This window comes from Pongo abelii, chromosome 20 (genome assembly GCF_028885655.2).
Source record: "Pongo abelii isolate AG06213 chromosome 20, NHGRI_mPonAbe1-v2.0_pri, whole genome shotgun sequence".
In the NCBI taxonomy this organism is placed as follows: domain Eukaryota; kingdom Metazoa; phylum Chordata; class Mammalia; order Primates; family Hominidae; genus Pongo; species Pongo abelii.
In genome coordinates this window covers 42,008,008-42,023,498 of record NC_072005.2, presented here as the reverse complement: position 1 = coordinate 42,023,498, position 15,491 = coordinate 42,008,008, and the positions used below count along the sequence as shown (strand labels likewise).

Genomic DNA, 15,491 nt, shown 5'->3' with positions numbered 1-15,491 from the left:
TCCCAGCTACTTGGGAGGCTGAGGCAGGAGAATCGCGTGAACCCAGGAGATGGAAGTTGTGGTGAGACGAGATCGCGCCATTGCACTCCAGCCTGGGCAACAAGAGTGAAACTCCAACTCAAAAAAAAAAAAAAAGATGGCCTATTTCGAGCCTTTGCATAGGTACATTCCCGTTTTTGTGACAAAAGAAAAACTTTAAAATTGCCCCAAACAGAAAAATAATGGCTATATGTTTTATTTTATTTTAACTTTTTTTTTGAGATGGAGTCTTTGCTGTGTCACCCAGGCTTGAATGCAGTGGCGTGATCTCGGCTGACTGCAACCTCCGCCTCCCAAGTTCAAGCAGTTCTCCTGCCTTGGCCTCCCGAGTAGCTGGTATCACAGGTGTGCACCACCATGCCTAGCTAATTTTTGTATTTTTAGTAGAGACAGGGTTTCACCATGTTGCCCAGGCTGGTCTCAAACTCCTAACCTCAGGTGATCCGCCCACCTCAGCCTCACAAAGTGCTGGGATTACAGGCGTGAGCCACCGCGCCTGGCCCAGTTAATAGTTTCAACTATGTAAATCATTACACTGATTCCTACTCATCATTCTCATTGCCAGCATTCCTGAACTTAAATTGGCTCTGGAAATTCTCCAACCATAGTGAATCATATTTTCTATGACCCCATAAAGATTGGGCATTGTTGTGATATTTTAGAATATGAACCCGTGGTTGGGAAAGGCAGTATCATATATGCAGTCTTTCTACCTCTATGTAGCCACATAAGAATGACATCTGACTTGCAACATTTCCTTACCAAGAGATATGGATCCCACATGGGCTGTGCAATGTATTTGTGTTTTAAGCTAAGCAATATTACAGAAGAGTCAAAAAGTTTTTAAAAATTTGAACATTTATAAAGTAAAAAAGTTACAGCAAACAAGGGTTAATTTATTATGGAAGAAAAACTTTAAATACATGTAGTGTAGCCTAAGTGTACAGTGTTTATAAAGTCTAGAGTGTTGTACTGTAATGCCCTAGCCTTCACATTCACTCACCTCTCATCGACTCTCCAGAGCAACTTCCAGTCCTGCAGCCTCCATTCTTGGTAAGTACCCTATACAGGTGTACCATTTTTTACTTTTTATGCTGTTTTGTTTTACTGTACCTTTTGTGTGTTTAGATATGTTTAGATACATAAATACTTACCATTGTGTTCTGTGGGCGGCAAGCCACCCAGGTGCCGAGGCAAGAGACCGAGGGCATGAGTTGTTTCAGTATAATAAAATATATAAAATATCAAGAGTTATACTACATATAGATCACAGATATGATTATACATAGGTATCACTAATCATTAGTTTGTAGTAATTACTCTTTATTCAAATATTATAATAATCCTCACTCTACAATCATAACCTAGGAAAAACCAGGCCATACAGAGGTACGAGCTGAAGGGACATGGTGAGAAGTGACCAGAAGACAAGTGTGTGAGCCTCTGTTATGCCCGGACAGGGCCACCAGAGGACTCCTTGGTCTAGCAGAACGCCAGCATCTGAGAAGACGCCTGTTACCAAGCGGACTGTGGTCTAGCAGTAGCTTCAGTGCCAAGGAAAAGCACCTGCTACTTAGCAGACCGGCAAAGGGAGTCTCCCTTTCCCCTCGGGAGTTTAGAGAAGACTCTACTCCACCATGTCTTGTGGAGGGCCTGACATGAGTCAGGCCCGCCCGTAGTTATCTGGAGGCCTAACCGTCTCCCTGTGATGCTGTGCTTCAGCAGTCACACTACTGGTCCGCTTTCATGTTCCATCCTGTACACCTGGCTCTGCCTTCTAGATAGCAGTAACAAAATTACTGAAAGTACTAAAGTGTCCGATATGCAGAAATAATGTGTAAGCTGTCTTCTCTCTCTCCGCCTCAGCTGCCAAACAGGGAAGGGCCCCCTGTCCAGTGGACACGTGACCCACGTGACCTTACCTATCACTGGAGATGGCTCACACTCCTTACCCTGCCCCCTTGTCTTGTATCCAATAAATAACAGCGCAGCCTGGCATTCGAGGCCACTATCAGTCTCTGCGTCTTGGTGGTAGTGGTCCCCCGGGGGCCCAGCTGTCTTTTCTTTTATCTGTCTTGTGTCTTTATTTCTACCACCTCTAGTCTCTGCACACAGGGAGAAAAACCCACAGACGTTGTGGGGCTGGTCCCTACAGTGTTCCAACTGTATTCAGTACAGTAACATGCTGTATAGCTTTGTAGTTTAGGAGCAACAGGTTATACCATATAGCCTAAGTGTTCAGTCAGCTATACCGTCTAGGTTTGTGTCAGTACACTCTATAATGATGAAATTATTACACAGTAATGAAATTGCCCAACAACGCATTTCTCAGAATGTATCCTTCTTTTTTTTTGAGACCGAGTCTCACTCTGTCGCCCAGGCTGGAGTGCAGTGGCGCAATCTTGGCTCACTGCAACCTCGGCCTCCTGGGTTCAAGCGATTCTCCTGCCTCAGCCTCCCGAGTAGCTGGGACTACAGGCGCGCATCACCACGCCCGGCTAATTTTTCCAGTTTTAGTATAGACGGGGTTTACACCGTGTTGCCCAGGCTGGTCCCGAACCCCTCAGCCTCCTAAAGTGCTGGGATTTCAGGCGTGAACCACTGCACCCGGCCAGAATATATCCTTATTATTAAACTATGCTTGACTGTGTATACAATACCTTTACAGGTCAAAAGCAGTCAAATACTGGCCATGAGATACACTTAGTCCAAGTACATAAATAACTGCAGAAGGAGAAAGTGAAACTCCTCTTACTTCCTGTCCCACTCATTTATCACAAAGCACACAGAAGTCAGAATAACACCTGCCCTTTGCAATTCTCTTTCTGCCTCTCCAAACCCGTCCCACGTTTGGCGATTCCTTTCCCTTCGACCTCCCCGCATCAGGTCGCAGGTTCCTGGTCTACACCCCTTCTGCGTCCCCAACCAGTTTTGAGTCTCACAACCTCTGGTCCCATAACCCCTCTGCACTAAGGAGCACTAAAAATTCACGCCCGAACAAAGAGGCCAAAACAGCAACCCAGGATGTTTGCGCCTGCGCACTCTGGGCGCACAGTACTCAGGCCTGCAGCACAGCGCCGGCTTATCTGTGAGGGCAATTAAGATGACTTTTGGAGGGTCCAACCGCCTTCCCAGCTCCGAACTACATCTCCCAGAAGGCTCAGTTGTGCCATTATCTTTCCATGCAGACTTGTCCTCTTTCTGAGGCTGTCCAGCGCCTGGGGGCAGTAGGACAGGTCCGGGAACTAAGCCCATCTCAAACACGTCGGAGTGGCTTTCTTTGGGGGCCAAGGCCCAAGCCTGAGCCGGGGCTCCATGAGGCCTCTGGGGCGCGAGCGGTTTGACGAGGGGGGCGATCCTTTCCGCGGGGCTGACGCAAGGCGCGGGCAGGAATTTTGACGATCGGCAGCCATCTTCTCCGGCCTTGATACGTCTCTGACTACGCTTCCCGGAGGTCTCCTCGGCAAGACTGTACTTCTCGCGGTAATTCAGCCTCCAAGTCACGCGCTGGCGGGACCCTCAGGGCTTTACCAGCAACTACCCCAGTGCCGGGGAGGGTTCGGCTGCTTCGGAAGCTCGTAAGGCCTGAGGTGAGGAACCCGGGAGAGGGCGGGGCCGGGGGCCGAGCCTCGGCTCTGTGCGGCGGTGGAGGTGAGATTGAAAGTGTGCGCTTGCGTCTGTGTGGAGGTGTGTGGTGAATGATCGCGCGATTGTGACAGGCTGCTCTTGTGATGAGTGTGTTTCCAACGCTCACACCGTGTGCAGCACGGCCTCGGAGACTGTGGCTGCTGGTGTGTGTGAGAGGGAGCGGGACCACGTGCGGCATTGTGTGTGCGGCTGTGGGGAGCTTGTGCCTGGTTGAGTGTTACTGCGTTTGTCCCCGTAGTGGTGTGCGACTATGTGCTGTGTGACTGTGTGCGGCAGAGTTCAGGTGGGGATACCTGCGAGTAACTGCATGTTTCTATCTGTGTGTGTGGCTGTGGTTAATGTGTGATCGTGACTGTGACCCGGTACAGGTGTGCGCCGACTGTGACAATGTGGTTGTGACTGTGACCGTCTCCTCGGTAAGTGTGCACTTGTGCTTATGTGACCGATAGAGGCCCTGCGTGTGCGACCCTGTTGCTTTGGGCGTGGATTGTCTGTAGCTGAATGTCCCCATGGTGGGAGTGTGATCAGTTTTGTGTGGCTGGGTAAGTCACACAGTGTGAGGTTTTATCACTTATGTATACTTCTCTCGGCATTATACTCCAGTTTTTCCCCGTTTTAAAACTTTATATGAATGTTGTCTTATTGTCTTTGGTTTATTTTTACAGTTCTGTGAATCATCCCTATTAGATAAAATCGCGGTTAATTCAATTTCTTTGCTATATTGTATTCTCCCTTCTGAAGTATACGACAATTATGCATCCTTTCTAGTAATGATGCCCTATTAGTTATTTATAGCTTTTTATTTTATAAACAACATAGCCACAAACATTCTTTCACATGGGCTACACATGCTTGAGTTTATTTACCAGCAGAATTGCCAGTTCATATATCTTCCACTTTACTAAACAGTGTCAAAATACATACCCGAGTGGCTGCACAAATTTGTACTTGAACAGCAATGTTTGAAATATTTTACTGCTCCATATCCCTACTAAAGCATAGTTCCAAGAGTTAAAAAAAAATTTTGTAGGCCAGATGTGGGGGCTCGTGCGTGTAATCCCAGCACTTTGCCAGGCCAAGGTGAGAGGATCACTTGAGGCCAGGAGTTGGAGACCAGCCTGGGCAACATAGTGAGACCCTAACTCTACCATAAATACATACATACATAAAAAATTAGCCGGGCATGGTGGCTGGCACCTATAAGTCCTAGCTACTCAGGAGGTTGAGATGAGAGGATCCCTTGAGCCCAGTGCTTTGCAGCTGCAGGAAGCCGTGATCACACCACTGCCCTTCAGCCTGGGCAACAGAGCAGGAGGCTGTCAATAGATACATAGAGCCTATATAAAGTGTGCAAATCTTAAGTGTACAGCTGTGTAACACTCCTAGATCTATACAAAGAACTTTGCCAGGACCTGAGATGCTTCCCTCATACCCCTTCTCAGTAATTTCTCCCTCACACAATCTATTCAGAATTCTATCATTAACTAGTTTTACCCATTCTTTTTTTTTTTTTTTTTTTTTGAGACAGAGTCTTGCTCTTGTCATCCAGGCTGGAGTGCAGTGATGCAATCTTGGCTTACTGCAACCTCCGCCTCCTGGGTTCAAACGATTCTCCTGCCTCAGCCTCCTGAGTAGCTGGGATTACAGGCACCCACCATCACGCCTGGCTAATTTTTGTATTTTTAGTAGAGACAGGGTTTCCCCATGTTGGCCAAGCTAGTCCTGACCTCAGGTGATCCGCCCACCTTGGCCTCCCAAAGTGCTGGGATTACAGGCATGAGCCAGTGCGTCTGGCTGTCTTACACATTCTTGAACTTCATGTATATATGCAATTATACAGCATGTACTGTTTTATGCCAGGCTTCTTTTGTTATATATTATGTTTGTGAAATTCATTCATGTTGTTCAGTGTAATTGTACTTAGCTCTCACTATACTGGGGATATATTGTAGTATATTAGTCGATTACATTGTTGATGGATATTTGGGTAGCTTCCAATTTGGGGCTGTTACAAGTGATGCTGCAGCTGTGAACACTCTACCGTGTTTTTGGTGAACACATGAAGGCTTTTCTCCTGGGTTAATACTTAGGAGTGGCACTGCTAGATCATAGGGTAGGCTAATGTTTAATAGATACTACCAAGCTCTCATGTGGTTGTTCCAGTTTACCCTCCATCCAGCAATCTATGAGAGTTCCAGTTGCTTCATATCCTCTCCGTAATTTGGTACGGTTAGTCTTTTAACTATTTTATTGGTTGTGTGGTGCAGTTTCATCATAGGTTTTTGTTTTGTTTTGTCTTGTCGTTTTGTTTTTTGAGACAGAGTCTCGCTTTGTCATCCAGGCTGGAGTGTAGTGGTGTGATATCAGCTCACTGCAACCTCCGCCTCCCAGGTTCAAGTGATTCTCCTGCCTCAGCCTCCTGAGTACCTGGGATTACAGGTGTGTGCCACCATGCACAGCTAATTTTTGTATTTTTAGTGGAGACAGAGTTTCACCATGTGAAACTCCCGCCCGCCTCAGCCTCCCAAAATCCTGGGATTATAAGTGTGAGCCACTGCACCCAGCCTCATCATAGTTTTAATTTGTATTTCCTTGATGTGAAATGATGTTCAGCACCTTTTTGTATGTTTACTGGCCATTTGTATATCCTCTTTTTTGTGTCCACTTTCCCCTTTGTAAATTTTTTTAAAATGTTCTTTTCTTTCTTTCTTTCTTTTTTTTTTTTTGAGACAGAGTTTCGCTGTTGCTGCCCAGGCTGGAGTGCAATGGCACGATCTCAGCTCACTGCAACCTCCACCTCCTAGGTTCAAGCGATCCTCCTGCCTCAGCCTCCCATGTAGCTGGGATTACAGGCTTGCACCACCACGGCCAGCTAATTTTGTATTTTTAGTAGAGACAGGGTTTCACCATGTTGGTCAGGCTGGTCTCAAACTCCTGACCTCAGGTGATGCAACTGCCTCGTCCTCCCAAAGTGCTGGGATTACAGGTGTGAGCCACTAAGCCTGGCCTAAAATTTTATTTTCATGTTGTGAACATAGTATAAGGAATTTGCAAATACTCTGCAGGTGCCCACAGTACAATGATGAAAACCAGGAAATTTATGCTGACAGAAGACTTTTAATTAAGTTAGAGCCCTTTTTCAAATTTTGCTAAATTTTCTTTACTGTTTCAGGGTCCAATCCAAGGTCCTGCATTGAATTTTATTGTTTCATTAGTCTCCTTCCATCTTTGAGAGTTCTTTAATCCTTTTTATCTTTAGGACTTTGACACTTTTGAAGAGTACTGGCCAGTTATTTTGTAAAATATCTTTTTTTTTTCTTTTCTCTGTCTCTCTCTGTCTTATTCTTTGAGACGGAGTCTCTGTCACCCAGGCTGGAGTGTAATGGCACGATCTTGGCTCACCACAACCTCCGCCTCCTGGATTCCAGCTATTCTCTTGCCTCAGCCTCCCGAGCAACTGGGACTATAGGAGCGCACCACCACGCCCAGCTAATTTTTGTATTTTTAGCAGAGACAGGGTTTCACCATATTGGCCAGCCTGGTCTCGAAATCCTGACCTCGTGATCTACCTGCCTCAGCCTCCCAAAGTGCTGGGATTACAGGTGTGAGCCACCGTGCCTGACCGCTTTTTTTTTTTTTTTTTTTTTTTGAGACGAAGTCTCACTCTTGTCCCCCAGGCTGGAGTGCAATGGTGCGATCTCATCTTACTGCAGCCTCTGCCTCCTGGGTTCAAGCAATTCTCCTGCCTCAGCCTCCCAAGTAGCTGGGATTACACTCATCTGCCACCACCCCCAGCTGATTTTTGTATTTTTAGTAGAGATGGGGTTTCACCATGTTGGCCAGGCTGGTCTCGAACTCCTGACCTCAGGTGATCTGTCCGACCTGACCTCCCAAAGTAGTGGGATTACAGGCATGAGCTACCGCGCCCAGCCCTGGCCACTTTTTTTTTTTTTTTTTTTTTTTTTTTAACATAGACAAGGTCTTGCTCTGTCATCCAGGCTGGAGTGCAAATGCAGTGGCATGACCATGGCTCACTGCAGCCTCAACCTCCAGGGCTCAAGCAATTCTTCCATCTCAGCCCCTGAGTAGCTGGGACTACAGGTGCACACCACCACTCCTGGCTATTTTCTTTTCTTTTCTTTTTTTTTTTTTTTTTTTTTGTAGAGATAGCATCTTGCTATATTGCCCAGGCTGGTCTTGAACTCCTGGTTTCAAGCCATCCTCCTGCTTTGGCCTCCCAAAATGCTGGGATTGCCACACCCGGCCTGTAGAATATCGTTCAATTTGCGTTTGCCTGATGTTTCCTTATGGTTAGATTTAGACTGGGCAGTTTTGGCAAGAAGATCACAGAAATGATGGTGAACTCTTCTCAATGTGTCATATCAGGAGATATATATATTAGTATATCTCATTATTAGCAATGTTAACTTTGAAAACTTGGTAACAGTGTTGTTTGCCAGATTTTTCCTGTGTAAAATTACTGTTTTTCCCACTTTATTTAATAAATATCTTGTGGGGAAATAATTTGAAACTATGTAAAAATGACTGGGTGCAGTGGCTCACGCCTGTAATCCCAGCACTTTGGGAGGCCGAGGCGGGCGGATCACAAGGTCAGGAGATCGAGACCATCCTGGCTAACACGGTGAAACCCTGTCTCTACTAAAAATACAAAAAATTAGCTGGGCGTGGTGGCGGGCGCCTGTAGTCCCAGCTACTCAGGAGGCTGAGGCAGGAGAATGGCATGAACCCAGGAGGTGGAGTTTGCAGTGAGCTGAGATTGCGCCACTGCACTCCAGCCTGGGTGACAGGGCAAGACTCCATCTCAAAAAAAAAAAAGAAACTATGCCAAAATCCTATTTCTCATCATGCTTTCTCACCCATTAGTTTTAACATTCATTGATAATTTTTACCTGTAACAATTATTACTGTGATGTTTGCCTCGTGGTGATTTTCTCCTTCTATCATTTCTTACACTTTGATAATTTAAATTCTACTATAAGGAAGAGCTGTCTCTTCTTCCTCCTGTTAAAAGTGAACTAAATGTGGCCTGAGAAGGACTTTGTACTTCTATATTTGAGTCCTTATGGACAAACTGTAACCTAATAGGTAGACAGAATTGGAAACCTAACTTGTGTGCCTGTAACAGTGTATGTGCCTGTAACAAGCTGAGTCTTGGCTAATCCCAGCAGCAATACTTCAACCACTCATACATTGCTGAGTGTTCAAACCATGTTAAGTAAGGCAAACACCGTCCAGGCACAGTGGCTTGCACCTGTAATCCCAGCACTTTGGGAAGCCGAGGCAGGCGGATCACCTGAGGTCAGGAGTTGGAGACCAGCCTGACCAACATGGTGAAACCCCATTTCTACTAAAAATACAAAAAATTAGCCAGGTGTGGTGGAGTGCGCCTGTAATCCCAGCTACTCAGGAGGCTGACACAGGAGAATTGCAGTGAGCTGAGATCGCGCCATTGCACTCTAGCTTAGGCAACAAGAGCAAAACTCCGTCTCAAAAAAAAAAAAAAAGGCGGGGGGGGCAAACAAGAACTTGTAACCAGTTGAGCTGTTTCTCCACCTCACTTCTGATTTTTGTATGTCACTTCCCTTTTTTTTGTCTATAAATTTGTTCTGACCACGAGGCATCCCTGGAGTGTCTCTGAATCTGCCGTGATTCTGGGGGCTGCCTGATTTGCGAATCGTTCATTGCTCAATGAAACTCCTTTACATTTAATTCAGCTGAAGTTTTTCTTTTGTCCCCATTTGTTTATTCAATTATTTACCTATGGACTCATGGATATTTATTTTATTCTATTCTCTATTATTATTATTTATTTTGCTGTTCAGATTTTCCCATATTTGGCCATCAGAAGCTCCTTAAGTTGGCTCTTGTGTCCTTTCAACGTGTGATCATTTTTTAAAGCTTCCCCCCGACCCTGCTTTCTGGGACATAAGATGTTCCAGGTTCATCTTGTATTTTCCCTCTTCCATCTCTGGGCTCAGCAATTTCTCCAAGCAGCGTTAGTTTCTTTTATTGGAGAATGAATTTATAAACCAAGATCTGGGCACTTGGTGTGCTTATTGCTACTGGTGTGTCTTTGCTCTGGTTCTGGTCAGTGGAGAGAGTGAGAAAATACACAAATGTCTACACACACATTTATGTCTATTTATTTGTTTATATGTATAAAACACACCAGTTTACACTCATATGTTTAATTCTATTCCAGTACCACAGGGTATTTTCTTTTCCCAAGAACTATGAACTATCTGAGATTTTACCCTAGTTGTAAGCTAGTAAGTTAGCTTGTCAGTTTCACAGATATGTTCAGAAGACATGAGACTTTCTGAGTCAGAGACAAAGGATGCTTTGTTGCTCATGGCAATCTTCAGATTGGCACTGATTCAGTCATCCACCCAGGATTATGCAAAATACACAGGTATCTGTGTGTTCCCTTGACCTTAGAAAACCTGAATTTTTTATAATGGATAGTTAGAATGCCTACCTTTTGCTGTAGAAGGAGACCAACTCTGTCTTCCAAGGCTGTTCACTGTATAAACAACTTGGTAAAATAGTGCAGAACAAAAACACTTAGTACTTCTGCTTGCAAGATATGCAGAAACATGCAAGACCCATGGAGAATTGTCCCCCATCAAATTTGGCCATTTCCTTGTTGCTTCATTTTCCAACAGTGAGAAACCTGCTTCTCAGAATCAATAATTAGCTCTATCCTAGAATACATGCAAATTAGTTCAGAGTTGCCAACCTGGACCTGTGTAAAAAACATTTACTAACTACAGTAGAGAATCTCTGTGTAGCTCTTTTTCTTTAAGCTTATAGTATATAGTAAAAAAAAATCTTCCAAAGTTACTCAATTTAGTTCTTTTCTTTGCCACTCTTTTCAGTGTGTTTTTTTTTTTCTTACATTTAAGGATCATTTGTTGCATTTTGGGTTCCCCCACATCCTGGTTGATTGTAGCAGGCTACACTATTTTGAATATGAAAACATTCGCAGGGGACAGTGGCTCACTCCTGTAATCCCAACACTTTGGGAGGCCGCGGCGGGCGGATCACGAGGTCGGGAGATCAAGACCATCCTGGCTAACACGGTGAAACCCCGTCTCTACTAAAAATACAAAAAATTAGCCGGGCGTGGTGGCGGGCGCCTGTAGTCCCAGCTACTCGGGAGGCTGAGGCAGGATAATGGCGTGAACCTGGGAGGCGGAGCTTGCAGTGAGCCGAGATCGCGTCACTGCACTCCAGCCTGGGCGACAGAGCGAGACTCCGTCTCAAAATAAATAAATAAAAAAAAATTAACTTAGTTCCCACAGACTCCTTGTATATATTCAACTTCATTTGTTTCTGCTTTATCCTTGCTGTGTTTCTTTTGCACAAATGAAGAGTTACCTGTATTCTTTTTACATTAAAGATAGCATTCTCTAGGCACTCTTTTGTACATTGTTTCTTTCTCTTAATGGTACATTCTGGATAACACTTAGCCAGTTAAAGAGATATTCATAATTCTTTTCTAATTGTTACATAATACTGCAGCCTGTGGATTTATCATAGTTTATTGAACCACTTTCCTACGTATGGATATTTAGGTCATTTATAATATTTTGTTACTAGAAACAGTGCTGCAATAACCTTGTATATATGTATTTTTCTATTGCTGGAGGAGTATCTTTAGGGTAGATTCCTAGAAGCGGTATTGCTGGGTCAAAAGGTAAGTGCTTTGTAGTTTTGTTAAGTATTGCAAAATTTCCCTCTAGAACTTTTGTACCAGTTTTTATTCGTACTTGCTGTGTATGAGCATGTCTGTTTCCCTTCACAGGCCACCTAACAGAATATGTTGTCATGTTTTTTACTTTTCACCAGTCTAATAAATGAGAAATAGTACCTCAGTGTTATTTTCTTTTTCTTTTCTTTTCTTTTTTTTTTTTTCCGAGACAGGGTCTTGCTCTGTTGCCCGGGCTGGAGTGCAGTGGCGCGATCTCGGCTCACTGCAACCTCCGCCTGCCGGGTTCAAGTGATTCTCCTGCCTCAGCCTCCCGAGTAGCTGGGACTACAGGCACGTGCCACCACGCCCAGCTAATTTTTGTATTTTTAGTAGAGATGGGGTTCCACCATGTTGGCCAGGCTGGTCCCAAATTCCTGACCTCAGATGATCCACCAGACTCGGCCTCCCAAAGTGCTGGGATTACAGGTATGAGCCACTGTGCCCAGCCCTCATTGTTGTTTTCTTATTTCTCTCATTATGAGTGTGTTTGAACATTTCAGAGTCTTTTTAAAGATTGCCTGTTTATGTCTTTCCCCATTTTTGTCACAGATATTTATTTAGTGCTTTGTCTTTTATGACTAGTGGTTTTTTTTTTTGAAACGAAGTCTCACTCTTGTTGCCCAGGCTGGAGTTCAGTGGTGTGATCTCAGCTTACTGCAACCTCTACCTCCTGGGTTCAAGCGATTTTCCTGCCTCAGCCTCCTGAGTAGCTGGGATTACAGGTGTCTGCCACCATGCCCGGCTAATTTTTTTTGTATTTTTAGTAGAGACGGGGTTTCAACATGTTGCCCAGGCTGGTCTCGAACTCCTGACCTCAGGTGTTCCGCCTGCCTCGGTGGGTCTTGGCCTGCCAAAGTGCTGGGATTACAGGTATGAGCCACCACGCCTGGCCCCGAAGCTTTTAAACATTCACATTCACACTTAAGTCTGTGATCCCTCTTGAATTAATTCTTATGTATGGGGTAAAGGTTAATTTTTTTTTCCAGTTGGGTGCCTAGTTGTTCCGGCACTGTTTATTGAAAAGATTGTCCTTGCCCATCTAAACTGCATGGAGGCTGGGCAAGGTGGCTCACGCCTGTAATCCCAGCACTTTGGGAGGCCGAGGCAGGCAGATCACCTGAGGTCAGGAATTTGAGACCAGCCTGGCCAACGTGGTGAAACCCTGTCTCCACTAAAAATACAAAAATTAGCTGGGCATGGTGGCAGCCACCTGTAATCCCAGCTACTCCGGAGGCTGAGGCAGGAGAATCACTTGAACCTGGGAGGCAGAGGTTACAGTAAACCAAGATCATGCCACTGCACTCCAGCCTGCGTGACAGAGTGAGACTCTGTCTCAAAAAAAAAAAAAAAAAGAAAAAAATTTCATGGAGTCTTTGTCATAAATCAGGTGACAGTATATACATGTGGCTATGTGGCTCTCTTTCTGGACTCTATATTCTAATTTGGTTTTATTTTTTTGTCTGTACTGCTGTCTTGAAATCTGTAGTTTTAGTCCTACTTTTTTTCTTTTCCAAGCTATCTCGGCTATTATAAGCTCTTCTAATTTCCAAATAAATGTTAGAATCAACTTGCTAATTTTTACCTTATTCCCCCCAAAGCCTTGCTGGGGTTTTGTTTACAAATATATGTGTTCATTTTGGGGCCTGATGCAGTGGCTGACACCTGTAATCCCAGCACTTTGGGAGTCCAAGGCTGGAGGATTGCTTGAGCCCAGGAGTTTAAGACAAGCCTGGGTAACATAGTGAGACCCTGTCTCTACAAAACAAAAAACAAAAAAACAACTAAAACCAAGCAAACATGCAAACAAACAAAGAAACAAAACCCCAAACATGTAGCTGGACTTGATGGCGTGCTTCTACTCCTCGCTTCTCAGGAGGCTGGGGTGGGAGAATCGCTTGAGCCCCACAGGTTGAGGCTACAGCGAGCTTTGATCGTGCCACAGCACTCCAACCTGGGTGATAAAGCAAGACCCAGGGAGAATTGACATCAATTTTGGGAGAATTGATATCAATATTCAATCTATAGTACATATGGTATATGTCTACATTTGTTAAGATCCTTAATTTCTCTTACCAATTTGTTGTCGTTTTTAGTAACATTTTTTGATAGCTTTATACCTGGGTATTTGATGTTTATTATTGAAACTCTGAATACTATTTACATTTTAAACAATTTTCCAATTACTTGTTACTAGGAATGCAATTGATTTTTGTATATTGTCCCTATATGAGACCATGTTGTTTAATTCACTTGCTAATTTTAAGAATTTATTATTTAGGATTTTCTATGTTGGCAACTTATCATCTGTGAATAATGATAGTCTTCTTCCTTTCCTACCAATCTTTATACCTTTTATTTCTTCATCGTGCCCTATTGTACTGGCCAAGCCCTTTATTACATTGTTAAAAAGAAATGATGATAATACACATTATTCTTTTTTTCCTGGATTCAGGGGGACATTTTTCAGTGTTTCAACATTAGGTATAATATTAGCTCTAGGATTTGATATTTTCCTACATACAAGCTCATACATTAGCCTGTTAGTTTCATGAATGCTGGCAGAAAACATGAGACCCCTGGATCAGAGACAAAGACTTTATTACTCATGGCACAGCAAGCAGCATAGGCATCAGTGTTCATCAGTTCCTCTTTCTCTCAGCTCCCATGGGGACAGCATGTGGGTCTACATGGATGCTATTCATGCAGTGCATGGGCATAGCCACTGAGGAACACTGAGCCTGGATAATCCATTGCTTTTATAATCAGCAGTAAGCAACCCTGCTGTTTGTGCTCTTATCTCAACTCTCAGGGTTATCAGCTGCATAAATAACCCTGGGAAATGAGTAGTTAGAATCTTGCATTCTAGGCATACCCAGCAAGACCCCTAAGAATGTGGAGACCCATGGTGACTGTCTCTCCCAACAGGAGGTATTTTGTAGATGCTACTCATCAAGTTGAGGAAGTTTTCTTTCTTATTTCATGAGACTTTTTTTTTTTACATTAATGAGGGCTGAATGTAAAAGAGAAGAGCATATCCCCCGATGTAAGAATTCAGCATGGGAGGCTGCCCTCTGGGGCAATGATGAGGAGTGCTGAGAATGCAACAAGCAAGGTATGGAGCTGTTGAAGTGGGAATGTTTCATGGCATCCTGCTTGGAAGGTACAGCATTTGAAGACATCCCTTTAACCAGAGGAAGGCCAGGAGGAGAGACCAGAAAGGAGGGCTTAAAATGAGGAATATAGAAGAAGGAACAATGTTTCCAGATCTTTCTGGATTATTTTTGACTTTTTAGTATCTAGCACAATGCCTGGCTATTATATATCATAGGCTATTTGGTTTATAAAAGAATGCTAAGAGCTTAATATGTGGTAGTAAGAATAATAATATCAAAGGGTGCATTTAGGTTTTGAAGAAGAGACACTTGTATTCCTTTGGTATTCATCTGGGGAAATGCAGTGAGTGAGTGCCTGTGGGTAGAGGAAGCCATTAGATAATTGATAACATGGTGCTACTTTCTGGGTGGTCAGTTTTATATGAAATAATTGATGAATTGTTTAATGATCAAGCAGCTTGGTGCATAGAGAAGAATAGTGCTCTTTATAGTTTGTATAATTTTAAGTTTATTAAGTTCTTGTAGCTAATAAGCAAAACACCAAAATTTTCTTAAACATTTAAACATTGATCACTAATTCAGTTCTTCCCCTTAAACAATGTAGTCTTCCTTTAGTATTTTAGTATAACTTATTCTTTTGGGCACTTTAAACATCTTAAAGTGAAGATGTTTATAAAGAATACACACAAGGCTGGGTGTGGTGACTCACACTTGTAATCCCAGCACTTTGGAAGGTCAGGAGTTTGAGACCAGCCTGGCCAACATGGTGAAACCCCGTCTCTACTAAAAATGTAAAAGTTAGCCGGGCGTGGTGGTGGGAGCCTGTAGTCCCAGCTACTTGGGAGGCTGAGGCAGAAGAATGGCGTGAACCTGGGAGGCGGAGCTTGCAGTGAGCTGAGATTGTGCCACTGCACTCC

The 15,491-nt window shown here is 43.9% G+C and overlaps 1 protein-coding gene and 1 pseudogene across 8 annotated transcripts in view; one reads left to right on the top strand and one right to left on the bottom strand.

Annotated features, from left to right (window-relative positions):
- Nucleotides 1-107: 107 nt before the first annotated feature.
- On the bottom strand, nt 108-3,477 carry LOC129051950 (uncharacterized; annotated as a pseudogene).
- Nucleotides 3,478-3,531: 54 nt separating this feature from the next.
- Nucleotides 3,532-15,491, top strand: part of ZNF566 (zinc finger protein 566) — a 42,198-nt gene continuing 30,238 nt past the window's right edge. For 2 of the 8 annotated variants that reach the window (XM_009232497.4, XM_009232495.4), the window contains exon 1: nt 3,667-3,690. Coding sequence is in view for 4 of the 8 variants with exons in the window: in XM_024236273.3 (XP_024092041.2) it covers nt 14,576-14,621 (46 nt within the window). In the remaining 4 variants the exon portion in view is untranslated. 8 annotated transcript variants of the gene reach the window in all.